This window comes from Balaenoptera physalus (assembly GCF_965194825.1).
Source record: "Balaenoptera physalus genome assembly, chromosome: 13".
Lineage (NCBI taxonomy): Eukaryota > Metazoa > Chordata > Mammalia > Artiodactyla > Balaenopteridae > Balaenoptera > Balaenoptera physalus.
Window position 1 is genome coordinate 173,786 of NC_138892.1, and position 13,421 is coordinate 187,206.

The window sequence follows — 13,421 nt, forward strand, 5'->3', positions numbered from 1 at the left end:
AGTGCAGGCCCGATGTGGGCAGAGCTGGGTGGGCTCCTGGTTTCCCTGTGACCTGTTCCCTGGTCCGTGAAGTGCAGACCACAGTGGTGTCCATCCACAGGCTTTACTAAGAACCCTGTGTGGCAGCTGCTCAGCAGACCCCTGGCACTTGGGGATGCTTTGTGTCCCCTTGTGCTGCTGCTGCCTGAAGGGCCTCTCTCCAGCTGCCATCCCACCTCCCTCTCCCTGCCCTTGCCCGCACTGGGCTAAGGACCCCTCCCCTGGGTTCCCCCACCCACCTCTGTGCCATCCTGACTGGTCCCTGTCCCACACCGCACGGGCACCCTGAGCATCCTTCCTCCCCTGAAAGCAGGTTTTGTCTTTTCCCGTCTCACCCGTGCAAGGTCAGCCTCCCCCTGGAGATCCAGCTCTGTCCCTCCTACTCAACCTGGTTTCCATTGCCTTCCACTGGCTCCCTCTCCTCTGCCTCTGTCCCTGCTGCCTTGCCCAATTGCTCAGATCCAGAGCAGAGCCTCTTGAAGAGGCCAGACCATGCTTCCCCCACCCAGCAGAGGGGGACTCCAAGGACACCTGGGGTGATGGGCTCAAGGAACAGGCACCAATCACCAGAAGAAACCCTCCCCTCTCCCACATCTGACCTCCATGGTACCGCCTGGGTTTCAGAGCAAAGTGGGGCGGCAGTGGAGGGTGGGGGAGGGCGCCCAAGTGGTGGTGATTGCTAGGGAGAGGGCGAGGGAGCAGCGCTGGGGGGCTGGGCCCAGTACAGCGCTCCCCTCCCGCCACCCCGGGCCCTCACGCATCCCACCCTGGCATGGGGACCTGCACCTCAGGATGGAGTTCTGCGTGGCCCACCCCCAGAGTCCCCCGGAGCAGGGTCTGGAGCCCTGGCAGGGGGTGAGCTGGAGGCCTAGGATGAGGGCAGACTGGCTCAGGAGCACCAGGGAGACCCTGCCGAGGGGAGATACTGGGTGTGGGGAGGTGGGCACCTGCCAGAGGCTAGGGCTGGTGCCAGGAGGTGCCAAGAGTGAGGGGCTGATCCACTGGAGTGCAGGGGAACGGGCCGGTCACACTCCTAAGGCTGCCCTCCCAAGACCCCAGGGCATAGCAGGGAGTGGCCAGGGATGCCCACGGCCCAGGCGTCTGCTCCTCCTCCCCTTCCTCTTGGGGAACAGGGAACTTCCCACATTGCCCCAGGCCAGGCACCCTGGGAGCATCCATGGTCAAGGTCCACATGTTTCCACACCACCTCTGCAGAGCCATCGCTGTCCGTCACCACTCTGAGCTGTCTGACGGCCTCCCCAGCCAGGCTCTGACCATGGCATGGCCACATCAACCCCTGCCGGCCTCCCAGAGGGCTTCTGGGCCACCCACTCTCTAACATGGGGTACCTCGCTAGGCACCAGCACCCCTGGGTGCCTTCCGCTCTTCCTCCAGACGTCTCAGCCAGGCTCCACACTCCCCAGCAACTTTCCCACCAGTGTCTGAACCTTGCAGTGTCTGGCTTCCTCGTGACTCCTCGACCAGTGAGGCCTGGTCTTGCCCCCCCACCCCTCGCCCCTGCAGTTACCGAGGCTGTCAGCAGAATCCCCTTGCTGACCTGTCCGCTGCTTTCCCTCTTAGGCACCCTTTCCTCTACCCTTTCCTTCCTAGATAGGTTCCCCTCTTAGTTCACACCTTCTCCCAGGCCATGTCATCCGCTCCCACCCTTTTCTGTGACCGATGTGCTCATGAATGCCACATGTGAAGCCAAGCCACTCTCTCCTGAGCTCTCCCCAGACCTCTCCTGGGGTCTCCAAACATGCTCTCCCTCGCCCCATGCTCTCCCTCGCCCCATGCTCTCCCTCGCCCCAGAGGCCTGGGAGCCACCATCAGCTGCTCCATCCTTTCACCCCCATGGATGACATGTCACCAACTCCCAGCATTAACCCTGGCCCTCCTCCTCACCCCCAGCCACCTCTGGATCCAGACCTTTCATGGTCCCACTCAGGACCTTTCATCTCACTTCCTAATTGTTATCCTTGACTCTTGGTACCTAGCTCAAAGCCAGGAACACAATATGCACTGAAAAAAAATGTTACAAAACAAAAACAATGTGACATGTCACTCTCAGGCTTGACTGCCTGTCAACCCACTGGTGCCAACAGGCAAGAAAAAGCCCACTCCGGCCCTGGTCTCTGCCTGGAGCCTTCTGCCACTGCACTCACGCAGGGCAGGTCTAGGCCTGTGGCCTTTTGAAATTTAAGAGCCTCATTAACGGAAATAATCCTCAACAGGAGCACAAACTATATACGGGCTTGTGAGCGTCCCATCGCACTCTCTCTGGTCTCCGTGTCTCACTCCAGCCCTAACTTCTCACCGCCCACACCAGGTCATGGCTCCAACCTTGATGCACCCAGATGCCCCTATGACCCCTCCTCTGTGACCCCTTCCCACTCCCCTAGCAGAGTTCCGTGAACTCCTGAAGCCCTGGTCACATCTCCTGCGAACACACCTCACAGGTCCCCAACCTGTGAGGACCTCCGCAAGGACAGAGAACAGCCTGGCCCCTGTGCCCTGCGCTGGCCAGCACACAACAGGTCCAGTTTCAAAAGAACAAGCCCTGAGGCGCCTGCAGTCATGCATGGCTTTATGCAGATCCCTGCTAGCAGGACGGGCTCACAGTAGGTCCCTAGGGCAGGGTTTCTCCACCATCGCAGAAACGTGCATCTCCTGTGGGATGCTAATTAGTGATCTACTAAAGAAGCTGTCCGAGACCACAGCACACAGCACACAGCACATCAAAAGTTCTGAGAAGTACTGCAGGAAAGAAACCTCATCAACTTTGTGTTTCCAAAGCTATTTCGCCATGAACTCTTTTCTGTAAAATCAGATGTGACGGTCAGACAGGTGTAAAACTGAGGGCCACAGCAAAACTGAGTATTGCTGTGGGGCTCAGAGACATGTGGCCCTCAGACCACATGTGGGATTCAGATCCAACCGTGGGGTCTGGAAGACAAAGGGAGTTCAGAGCAGATGTGGGGCTCTGAGCAGACAAATGTTCTGCCTATCAGGCTAGACCCAAAGCTAGAAGCATAAAGAGGTGGATGGTCTGGGATCAAAGTTCCAAAAAGCCAAAGGCCATGGGCCTTCTGGATGGCCCCAGTGCATTTCCACAAGTTGCCGAGCTTCAAGTCCATGACATAAGGGGTAACCTCCCCTTCCCCTTCTGAGATCTTCCTAGATCTCGGGCCGCAGAGTGTCTTGCAGGTAAAGGACGCCAGAGCCTAGACTGAGCTGTCAGTGAGGAAGGTGGGCAGAGCAGGCGCTTCCTTTCTTGTGGTGCCTGTCGGGTGAGGAGAGGGGCAGGCCTGCAAGGGAACACATGGGGGGCCAGTGGACAAGGCACAGGGGTGTGACCCACTGGGTGGCCGTGGCAACTGCCCTAGGGCTTCAGCTAGGATCCATCCTGGGAAGGTCACAGCCCCACCGGGACATCAGAACTTCCTGCACTTCGGACATGTCTCTGAAAGACAGTATCACTAGCACTTTTATCACTACGTGAGAAATGAGTGTCAGACTCTAGCCACTGCTGGCGGCAAAACAAGAGCTGCCCAGCAGCGCCGACGGGCAACACAGCCACTGCCGGCCACATGCGGGGCTGACTGGACGTGGCCACAGCACCTCCTGCTCAGCCGCCCGCCAGTGGCCAGAAGTGAAGGGTCGAGGACAGGCAGTGGGGCCCACTCCAGAGGGCCATGGTTTCACCCAGGTCCGCGGGCAAGAAGGAAGAGGAATAAGAGGAAGGAAGGAAGGAAGTGTGAACAGGAGCAGAAGGGAATGTGGAGGGAGGTGGGGAAGGAAAGGCAGGGCAGACGGGTAACGTCGCTGGGCCTGTCAAGCGGCACCGGCTGGGCTCAACTGCGAGTAATTTCAGAATCCACGTGCTGTTCGTTATACGTCTGACTGATAAACAAAGGTTCGGTCTACACAATGAACACATATGCATTTCTGTGTGAGGGGAACTACTGCACATAAACACAGTGTCTGTCACTAGAAGGGGTTTAATGACGGAGGCGCCAGATTATAGTGGACAGATAGCGGGGCTTGAGGTCAGATGCCACCATCTACTGGCTGGAATGGATCTCCTTAGAACCTCAATTTTATTGTCTGGAAAATGGAGATTATATTATTATCCATCGAACAGAATGGCTCTGAAGATGAAGTAACGTGACTTGGCCTTCTCCAGTGCAGAGCGCTCATTTTCCCGTAAGGACCCTAAGAGTCGCCCTACCGGCCTGGCTGAGTGCCTGGTCACCCTCACCAGTTCACAGGGGTGGGACTGAAGTCCACGGAGGTTAAGTGGTTTGTCCAAGAATACAAACGCAGATGCAACCTGCTGAGGGTTGGAATCCAGGGCCATCTGACCCCAGGCCGATGTCAGGGAACAAAGCGAGGTGCTAAAGCTGGTGAATGCCATGGCACAGGGAGTCTCTTGTTTTAGGCTCTCCGGCATCTGGTACCTTTGGGAACAGCACCTGATTTTCCTTTGGATACCCGCCCCCCTCACTCAGCACCCATCCGGTAGCTCTGGCTGACCCCATGCCCTGGCTCCCAGGATAGCATATGAGGCAGGCCTGGCCAACAGCAGCCCTATGTCTCCCTGACCCCAGTGCCCGTTTCAGGGGAGGCAGGGGATCCACACGAAGCCAATCGGAGGCCGGGATTCTGCAGGAACTCCTGAGGGAAAGAGGCTCACTCTCCAGTGGGCCTGCAGGACAGATGGGATGCAAAGGTTGGAACTGCTGGCCTTGCCCCCTCCCCCACACCACTTCCAAGAAAGGAAACAAACACAGGTTCTGGCATGACCCAGACCCACTGGACAAGAGAGCCTCGCCGTGACAAAGGGGAAATGCTGAGGACGACCGTGAGGGACGTGGCGGAAGGTCCAGCCCAGAGACCACCTCCTCCTGCCCTGTGACTGCCCAGCTGCACCACGGGAGCCAGCAGAGCTAAGGCAACACCTGGGCTCTCCTGAGCTCGGCCGAGGGGCTCGACAACCAGCAAACCTCAACCAAGTGTCTGTCCTTCTGTGGCATTTGTCCTAAGCCGCCTCCCTAGACCTCAGATCACAAAAGACAGCACTTGCATTTAGCTTTGTTCTTTCGTGCGTTTAGCAAATGTTTTATTGAGGCCTGCACTGTGCCAGGCACTGTGCTGCCCGCTGTCAATGGCTTTAATTTTCATCAGGACCAAGGGGCACAGAGGAAAGGAAGGGCTGGTGGAGGGGGGAGAGACAGAGAGCAAAGATGGGGACTGGTCCAGGCTGCATCAGGTTATCCCCACCCTCCGTTCCTCAGAGGCCTTGGACCTGGGCCGCTCACTCCAACTGGACACTCCTGGCCACACCCCTAACACCCCCTCGAAGGGCACTTTAAACATCGCCCTGCTGGGAAGAGGGCTTTCACATTCAACTGGGAGTTGGAAGAGGTGAAAAGGGGAGGGCCCCAGCGCAAGCCTGGGGTGATGGGAGCTGGAGGGCAGCGCTGCCGAACCACTCGGGGGAGGCAGCACCAGTTTCCCAAGCCCCCACTTATCCTCCGAGTCCTTAGCTGGAAGAAAGTAGACCAGACAAGCCCCTGTGAGTAAGACCTGCATTCCTCACTGCTTTGCGAACTCTGCCTTCCGAGGTTGGCAGCAAAGACTCACTAGGTCAGGAGGTGGCACCCCATGTGCTACCCACAAAGCCAGAAGTGGGGGAGGGCCTATGGGGCACAGAAGGCAAAGGCAGACAAGGGCTGGCCAGGGGACGACCAGCTCTGCCTCAGACCACTCGTGGGCAGGAACCAGCTCTCCCGCCAGCAAGCATGGCGCCCACAGGCCCGAGGAGGTACCCCTTGGGGGCGGAGCCTTGGGAATGAGGTCCTCAAGGAAACAGCCAAGGGATGAGCCCAGAGGCTCTGGCAGCTTCTGCCCAGCCGGAACAGCACCCCAGCCCCCTGCTTGGCCCCTCCCCCCAAGCCAGTGCCTCCCCCCATTTCCAGGGCACCGTGTGGCCTCTTTAAGTCCCCACCTTGTGTAGGAAGTGGGCGGGGAGAACAGAGGAACGGGTAAGGTATGGAGAAGAGAGGGCAGATGGAGGTGCAGAGAAACGGCATGATTTCCGCCTGAGAATGGCTTCTTGATGCACTTTGAAAATCACGCACAGGGATCTGTGTTTGAGGGACTCTGAGGTGGTGCTGAGAGACAGAAATGTTTCTGGGGCAGAAAACAGGAAATTGGTGGTGGGTCCTAAGAGGAAAAGGATCCAGTGTACTCAAGGTTTCAAAAGGAAGCAAGGCAGCTACAAAGCGAAGCAAGGAAAGATGGCACCAGCCACGTGAGACAGCCATGTGGCCACAGAGAAGCCAAGTGGCTGGGGTGGGGGTGGGGGAGAGCTGCAACTTGAGAGCGGGCCAGAGAACGACCCTTGATGGTAGGAGAGGCAGCTACGTCAGGTGTGAGAGTGAGAGCGCAGGGACCCCGGGGCAGGGAGCCTCCAGGAGGGCTGTGGAGGCGCTCATGGCCAGCCGGGGTCTCGGTGGGTGCCCAGCTCCCACTGCCAGCACCAACAGGGATAGAGAGAACAGAACCCCTGATATTTCAGATCGCTGAAAGAGCCTTCGGTCTCAGACAGATAAAGCAAGGCCAGGTAAAGGACAGAGATGCGGACGGGAGGAGCACAGGGGTGGGTGCCACGGACAGGTGAGGGATGGGACAGGATGGGCCGTGGAGGAGGAACAGAGGGAGCCGTGGAAGGACGAGAGGAAGAACGGGGCGGGCGTGGACAGGGGACAGGACCCTCCCCACACTGCCCTGCTCACCGAGCTGCCGCGATGGGCGATTTCTTGGCAGGGTCCAGCAGGCCGCCCAGGCCGCCAACTGGCTCCTCCCCCAGGGAGCGGGTGTCTTTGTTCAGCTGTTGCAGGCGGGAGCTGAGCTCACTGATCACAGTTGGTTTGTCGTCTTCGGGCCCGGGGAGCCCCCGGCTCTCCACGGGGTCCCCCCACAGCTTGGACCTTCTCTGGAAGAGGTAGCGAGGGCGAGCAGGCCCGGCAGCAGAGGCCAAGCCGGCGGAGGCGGCGTGATGCTGCTGGGCCATGAGCTCGCTGTCCGAGGACTGCTTCAGCAGCGGGTCCCTGAAGGTCACCGGCCCCTTCCCCAGCGGGGACTTGAGCTTGGGCTTGGGAGGCACTGGTGGCTTCTCGAGTAGAAAAGTATGTCCGTCGGCGAAGGAGGTGTGGGTGTCGGTGAGTTCCCCGCTCTCCGAGCTCAGGGTGGACATGCTGGACACGGTGGAGATGGTGCTCGTGGTCTCCAGGTGGGGGTCGCTGGAGCTGCGCGTGTCGGCCTCCTCCACCCCCGAATCCGCTGCGGACTCGGGGGCAGGGGGCGGCTCGCTGCTCGGCTTCCCTGAGGCCGGGCCTGGCAGCGTGGCGGGCGAGGGACCTGGGCCAGGGAGCGGGGTGGCCAGCAGGACCCCATTGGCAAACTCTTCAGGAGGCGGCACGAGTCCGATGCGGGCCAGCTCCTCTCTGGTCTCCTCATCGCTGGAGGACAGCTGGGCCGGCGGCAGGTTCACGGCGAACACCAGCTCTGGCTCCTCCTCTGAGCTGCCCTGGCCCAGCCCGGCATCTGCTGGGGTACTGCCAGGGGGCTGGGCCCGGGGGCTAGGCAGGGGCTCTGCCACCACGGCCGACTGCGGGGGGGCCGGGGCCAGCTCTGGGGGGCCCGGGCGCTCCTCTGCGGCCCCCAGCCCGCCGGGCTCCTGCCCGTTGCTGGTGGCGTGCACGACGATGAGGCCGGCCGGCCGCTGCAGGGACGTGTCCAGGACGCTGAGGATCATGGACTTCTTGTCCTCCGGCGACTTCCGCTCCTCCCGGGGGGTCTTCTCGGCTTCCCTGCGAGCAGGCACAGGAATCCAGGCGGGGCTCCTCGGGGAGAAGGCTGGGGAGGCCAGGGGCCCTCGCTCGGTGTCACGAGCCTGCACGTCCACAAACAAGGGCCCAGGGCGCTCGGTGTCAGGGCTGTGCACAGGTGTGGGGGACCGGGAGGGCGCCTGGGAGGCCAGAGCCCGCTCCCGGGCAGCCAGGGCAAGGGCCAGGGGTGAGCTGGGGTCCAGGGGTTTGCCGGTGAGCGGGTGGATGAAGGTGGAGCCCGAAGGCCCAAGGCTCGGGCCGCTGACCAATGGCTTCAGAGCGGAGACAGGGGAGGGCAGCAGCAGGTCACGGCCGGTGGTGGCGCCGGGCCCCAGCAGGCGCTCGTCAATGGAGCGGGAGGGCTGCAGGGAGGGCAGGTCTGCGCTGGGAGGGCTGCTCTCGACGGCGCCCACAGACAGGAAGACGGTGGAGCGCCGCCGCTCCTCCAGCCGCCGGTCCTTGCCTGGGGCCGGGCCGCCGAACGCGAGCCCGGGCCCGTCTCCGGGGCCGTAGTCGAGGCCGCTCGGCCGAGGCCCGCGGTGTGTCGGGGAGGGCTCCCGGGCGAAGCTGCCGCCCGCCGGGCCAGGGCTGCCCACGGCCAGGGCCGCGCGCTCCTGCGCGTCCTCCACCTGCAGCTGCTTCACCAGCGGGCTTTTGCGGCGCTGAGGTTTGGACGGCGCGAAGAGACTGGCGCTGAAGGCGCCCAGGTTGGCGTAAGGGCTGTCGGGGCCGGGCGGCCGCGGCCGACGCTTCGGGCGCTCCGGCGGGGTGGCCGCTGGCGGGGGCCGGGGGACGTCGCCTGCCTCGGGCGCCGAGTCCTGAAGGATGATCATGGAGCGCGCGCGCTTCTGCCGTTCCGGGTAGGGCAGCGGCCCCAGGGCCGCGCCGGCATCATACAGGCCCGGGGCGCCCGCGCCCAGGCGCGCCTCCAGGCCGGGTTTGAAGCTGGAGCGCACGGTGTCGTAGGCGCGGCCCGGCGGAGGCGGCGGCGAGAAGGCGGGGGGCGGCCCGGAGTCGAAGTAGTAGGGTGCGGGCGGGGGCGGAGGTGCGGTCTGCGGCGGGGGCGGGATGCCTCGGCCCTCGCGCACTGAATCCTGCATCGACGTGCTCCTCGGGAAGCGCCCCTCCAGCAAGGACGCCAGCTTCTCATCTTCCCCTGCGGACAGAGGGGCCCCGGTGAGCCTGGCCCAGGAGCCAGGGGCCTTCGAGGAGGCCCCTCCCGACCCAGGCGCCCGCCCTCCCCGTCCGCACAGGCCGGCCCCGCCCCCCACCCCAGGGCAGCCAATGTCCCGGACGCCAAGGCGCCTTCGAAATCCGCGGGAGGTGCTGGCCGCCAGCCAGAGGACGGAGTCAGGGTGGGCGTGGGCGCTAGGGTGAGATCAGGGGGAGACACGGGGATCCCAGAGCAGGGGATCTAAGCAAGATCCCCAGTCTGGGCTCGTCTCCGCTGGGTTGGGAGGGCTCCTACAGAGACTGGGGAGAGGTATCCGTTCAGATATAGCGGAGAGGAGGGCCCCCCCAGCGGAGGCTGTGACAGAAGACCCAAATTCTGCCTACTCAGGTTGGGGACATGGAGAGGGCCCAAAGACAACACCGCAGAAGGGCAGGGGCAGGGGCAGGCCCACCCCCACCCCCAGTCGTGGGGACAGAACTACAGAGAAGGGCCAGGGGGTGGCTGGCACAGGCCTTCGCACACAAGACTGAGCAAGGCCTCATCTCAGAACCACCAGCAGTGGAACAAGCAGGTGTCACTGGGAGGCCCTGGTGGCAACCAGAGGCGGGAAGAAGGGAGATGGTCAGAAGTGAGAGGGAAATCTCCCAAGCAGGAGTGACACGCTGTGGACAAGGGGGCAGCAGGGCTGTGGCCGGGGAGAGAGAGAGCCGATGCCCTGGTGAGGGAGGCTTTGTAAAGAGAAGTCCTGAAAGGCTCTACCCCAGAGACCGACGGGCACTGGACTGGCGGAGGCCGCCAGGAGGTCACTGCCATAGCCCTAGTGGCGGAAATTCAGAAAGGCTGGGCGGAAGGAGGGAGGGAGGGTTGCAGTGGAACGGCAGCCTGAGCACCTGACACGTGTTTTAGTTTCACTCCTTATTGGCTGTGTGACCCCAGGCCAGGCCCTGAGCCCCTCTACGCCCCAGTTCTCTCATGGACAACACAGACTGAAAGTGAACCCTACTTCCTGCCGCACTCAGCTGTCATTAGGATCTGTGCGAGGGCAGGGCTGGAGCGCTCAGAGCCCCCACTGTCCTGCCACCCAGCTAGGACGGGGCAGGACCTCCCGAGTGTTCCTGTGTACACAATGCGTACACCTGTGCTGCAGGTGTGTTCAGTTAGGCTGCAGGTGTAAGAAGGCCCAATCCAAGGAGAGTGGAGGAGTGGCTCCTCAGTGCTGACACACAGGTCTCTGGAACAATTCCTTGGGAATCTACACCTGGCCTCACTCTGGGCTTGGTCACATTTTTATGAACTCACGACGATGCAGACTGCCTGTTCCCAACCACCTCCTCCTTTGGCCACCACAGTGCTCACCAGGCCTCCCACCCCGCACTGTTTGCGTGTGTCCTGCATAACAGCTCTTCTACCCCCCGGCACAGCAAGGGGCGTGGGGCATGGGGGAGCTTTTGTATAAGATAAGGCTTGAATTCCAGCTCTGCCACTTCTTGTCTGATACCTCTTAACCTCTTGGCACTTCAGTTTCCTCATCTCTGGAGACCTGCCCCCTCCCACTGAAGTGCAAAGTGAAGCCATTTAAAGCTTATAGCACAGGGCTGAGCCCCCAGCAGCGCCCCCAGGAAGGTGGCTGAGGTCGACGTCATCATCATCACCATCATCATTTTCAGGCCAGCCTTCCACCCCCACTGCTGGACACAGATTCTGTGCCAGGTTCGGCCTGGGTCTCGTCCCTGCTGCATTTCTTGCGCAGCATATAAACGCAGCTCAACACCCACAAGCTTGTGCATGAGATGGAGCTACGTGGGACAAGCTAGTGCACCTGGAACACGCCGGAGGGTCAGCATGCCACGTTCTGACCCAGGGTAAAGACAAGTCACTTTCCTTGTGATGAAAATGGGAATCCGTTCTGATACAGAGCGGGTAGGGCCGCTGCCCAAATAACAGCCGTGAGCATTTCTCCAGCACTTTCTGCGCACCAGCCTCAAGATGCAGGACCTACATCTACTATCACCATGAGCAGTTACTCAGTACTCAGCCTGTGAGTACAGCCCTCTGTGCGAACCTCAGAGTGGCCTGAGGAGGTAGGCACTAGATGGTCCCCATGTTTATGGATCCGGACCCTCAGGTTTCAAGGGTTGAGATGTGTGCCCAGGGCCACAGAGCCAGGACAAGGGGTAAGAGCGCCGGAGTCTGACACCTCAGCCAGCGTTCAAGTGGGTGACAGGCGGCAGGCTAGGGCAAGGGGGATTAAAGATGAGCCACCCATGGACTGAGCACAGGAGGGCCCAGGAGGGTGGGCAGGGAACAGCTGGCAACCTCCACTGAGAGGCTTACAGCCTGAAGGACAGGCACTTAGATGCAGACCTGCGGTGGTCAGTACTGAGACTGGGTGGGGCTGAGGGACGGGCCATCCAGGCAGAGTGAGGGCAGGTGGAGAACAGCCGGTCCTGGCAGATGTAAATCAGAGGGAGGCAGAGACAAAGGTCCCTAGAAGAAGCAGGAGAGGGCTGGGGCTAGGCCTCAGGGCCCCAAGGCAAGGCAGATCCCACAGAGGACCAGCTCTAGGGATGTGAGGTGGTATCTTGTGCAGAAAGCCCCCTGTGGCCAGAGGGACGGAGTAGAGGGTGAAGCCGGGGCAGGAGGTCAAGAGGAGACCAAAGCTGTGGCCTCCAGACGCTGAGGCGCAAGACAACGGGGCCTGGCCAGTCAGGGCTGCGAGGACGGTGAGGAAGCCGACCATCCCTAATTTGTCCGGGGAGGCAGAGAATAAGGAGGAAACCACAGAGGATGCCCAGGGCTTAGGCCACGGAGGTGAGGGAGTAGTGCCTCTTGGCTCCAAAGTAGCTGCAGTCTCATGTGTCCTCTCCCCAACCCTCCTACCTACAGAAATGACCCATAGCGGCCTCTGAAGGACCACTGCTGTCAGCAATTCACGCCATTCTCTCTCAGAAACTCCCACTCATCCTGCATATCTGAGCCCAGACACACACACACACCCCCGGCCTTTCCTGACACCCGAGCATGGTTGGTGCTCCCTAGTAAATGTGCTTCTGCCCCCACCAGGTAACTGCTGGGCTGAGCTGTCCGCAGACACGTCACCTCCTCCAACGGAGCCCCCAGACCCTGCCCAGCATCAGCCTGGAGTGTGCATCCATCAGCAGGGGCCCTGGGGTGAATGAGGGACTGGGTTTGCGGAAACTGATTGGCCAGATGAGTGAATAGAAGACAGGTAAGGCAGCTGGGTGACCTTGGGCAAGTCATTTTACCTCTTTGCCTCGGTTTTCTCATCTATAATCTAGAGGTACTGATGGTGTTACCTCAGCAGGGTTACTGCAAGTATTAAATGAACCAGTGTGTGTAAAACACAGAGCGGTGGGGTACACAGGGACAAATGGATGGACGAGTGGAAAGGTCAGTGGGCGAACAGATGGACAGAAAACGAGACACGTGTGTAGGTGGACGGATGGACAGGTGGGCAGGTAAGGGGGCCTCGATGCCTAGCGGGAGGGGCAGTGGGCGGGGCTTATTAGATGACCCAGTCTGGAGTCAACAAGAGAGGAGATGGCCAAGGGCGAGACGTGATGAGGCCCCAAGGAGACGGGTGCAGAAGGCAAAGAGGCTAAGGACATAGCCTTGAGAAGGACCCACATCTTGCAGGGGAGCGATGGGGACTGAACAGGTCCAGCCTGAGAACTGAGGGGAAAGCCAGTAAGTGTTGTCCTAGAAGGCCTGGGTAGGAAAGTTTCATGGAGGAGGGGGCAGCAAAATCAAACGGGTCCACTGGGAGGAATGCCCTGGAAACCACTGGTGACCCTGGTGAGAACAATTTCAGTTTCAGGTATGGACAATTCCCTAACAGGCCGAGAGGCAGGCAGGGAATGGGAGACAGCAAGTATGGGTGACTTCTGGAGAAAACTGGCTGTGAAAGAGAGGAGAGATATAGAGCAATAACTGGGGTGCCGGGGGGAGGGGAGAGGGCAGATTCAAGGGGAGGGTAGCTTAGCATCAGAAACATGACAGGTACTCGGGCTGCAGGGGGCACAGCCAGGTAGGATATGGAAGACCCAGGGACGGGGATGCTGGTGTCTGTGGGAAGTACAGACGGGGGTGCCCGCTGGCAGGGGGTGACAGATGGCGAGAAGCCTCAAGGGTGTCTTTCAGCAAAGTATCTCTGGGTTGGGGGAAGAACTGACACCCCCCCACCACCACCACCATATACGTCCACAAAAAATGAGATTCCTGGGTTGGGGCCAGGAAGAGGCAGGACTGAGAGAAACCGGAAACCTCAGTCAAAGGGTGGGGAGAGACAGGGT

The 13,421-nt window shown here is 60.9% G+C and overlaps 1 protein-coding gene across 7 annotated transcripts in view; it reads right to left on the minus strand.

The window, feature by feature from the left end:
* Nucleotides 1-13,421, minus strand: part of SHANK3 (SH3 and multiple ankyrin repeat domains 3) — a 52,454-nt gene that overhangs the window by 3,939 nt on the left and 35,094 nt on the right. For 6 of the 7 annotated variants that reach the window (XM_082420926.1, XM_082420924.1, XM_082420925.1 and 3 more), the window contains one exon: nt 6,840-9,090. In XM_082420926.1, coding sequence (XP_082277052.1) covers nt 6,840-9,090 — 2,251 coding nt within the window. Of the gene's footprint in view, nt 1-5,126; nt 5,589-6,839; nt 9,091-13,421 lie in introns of those variants that run through there. The other variant, XM_082420930.1, reaches the window with a different exon arrangement.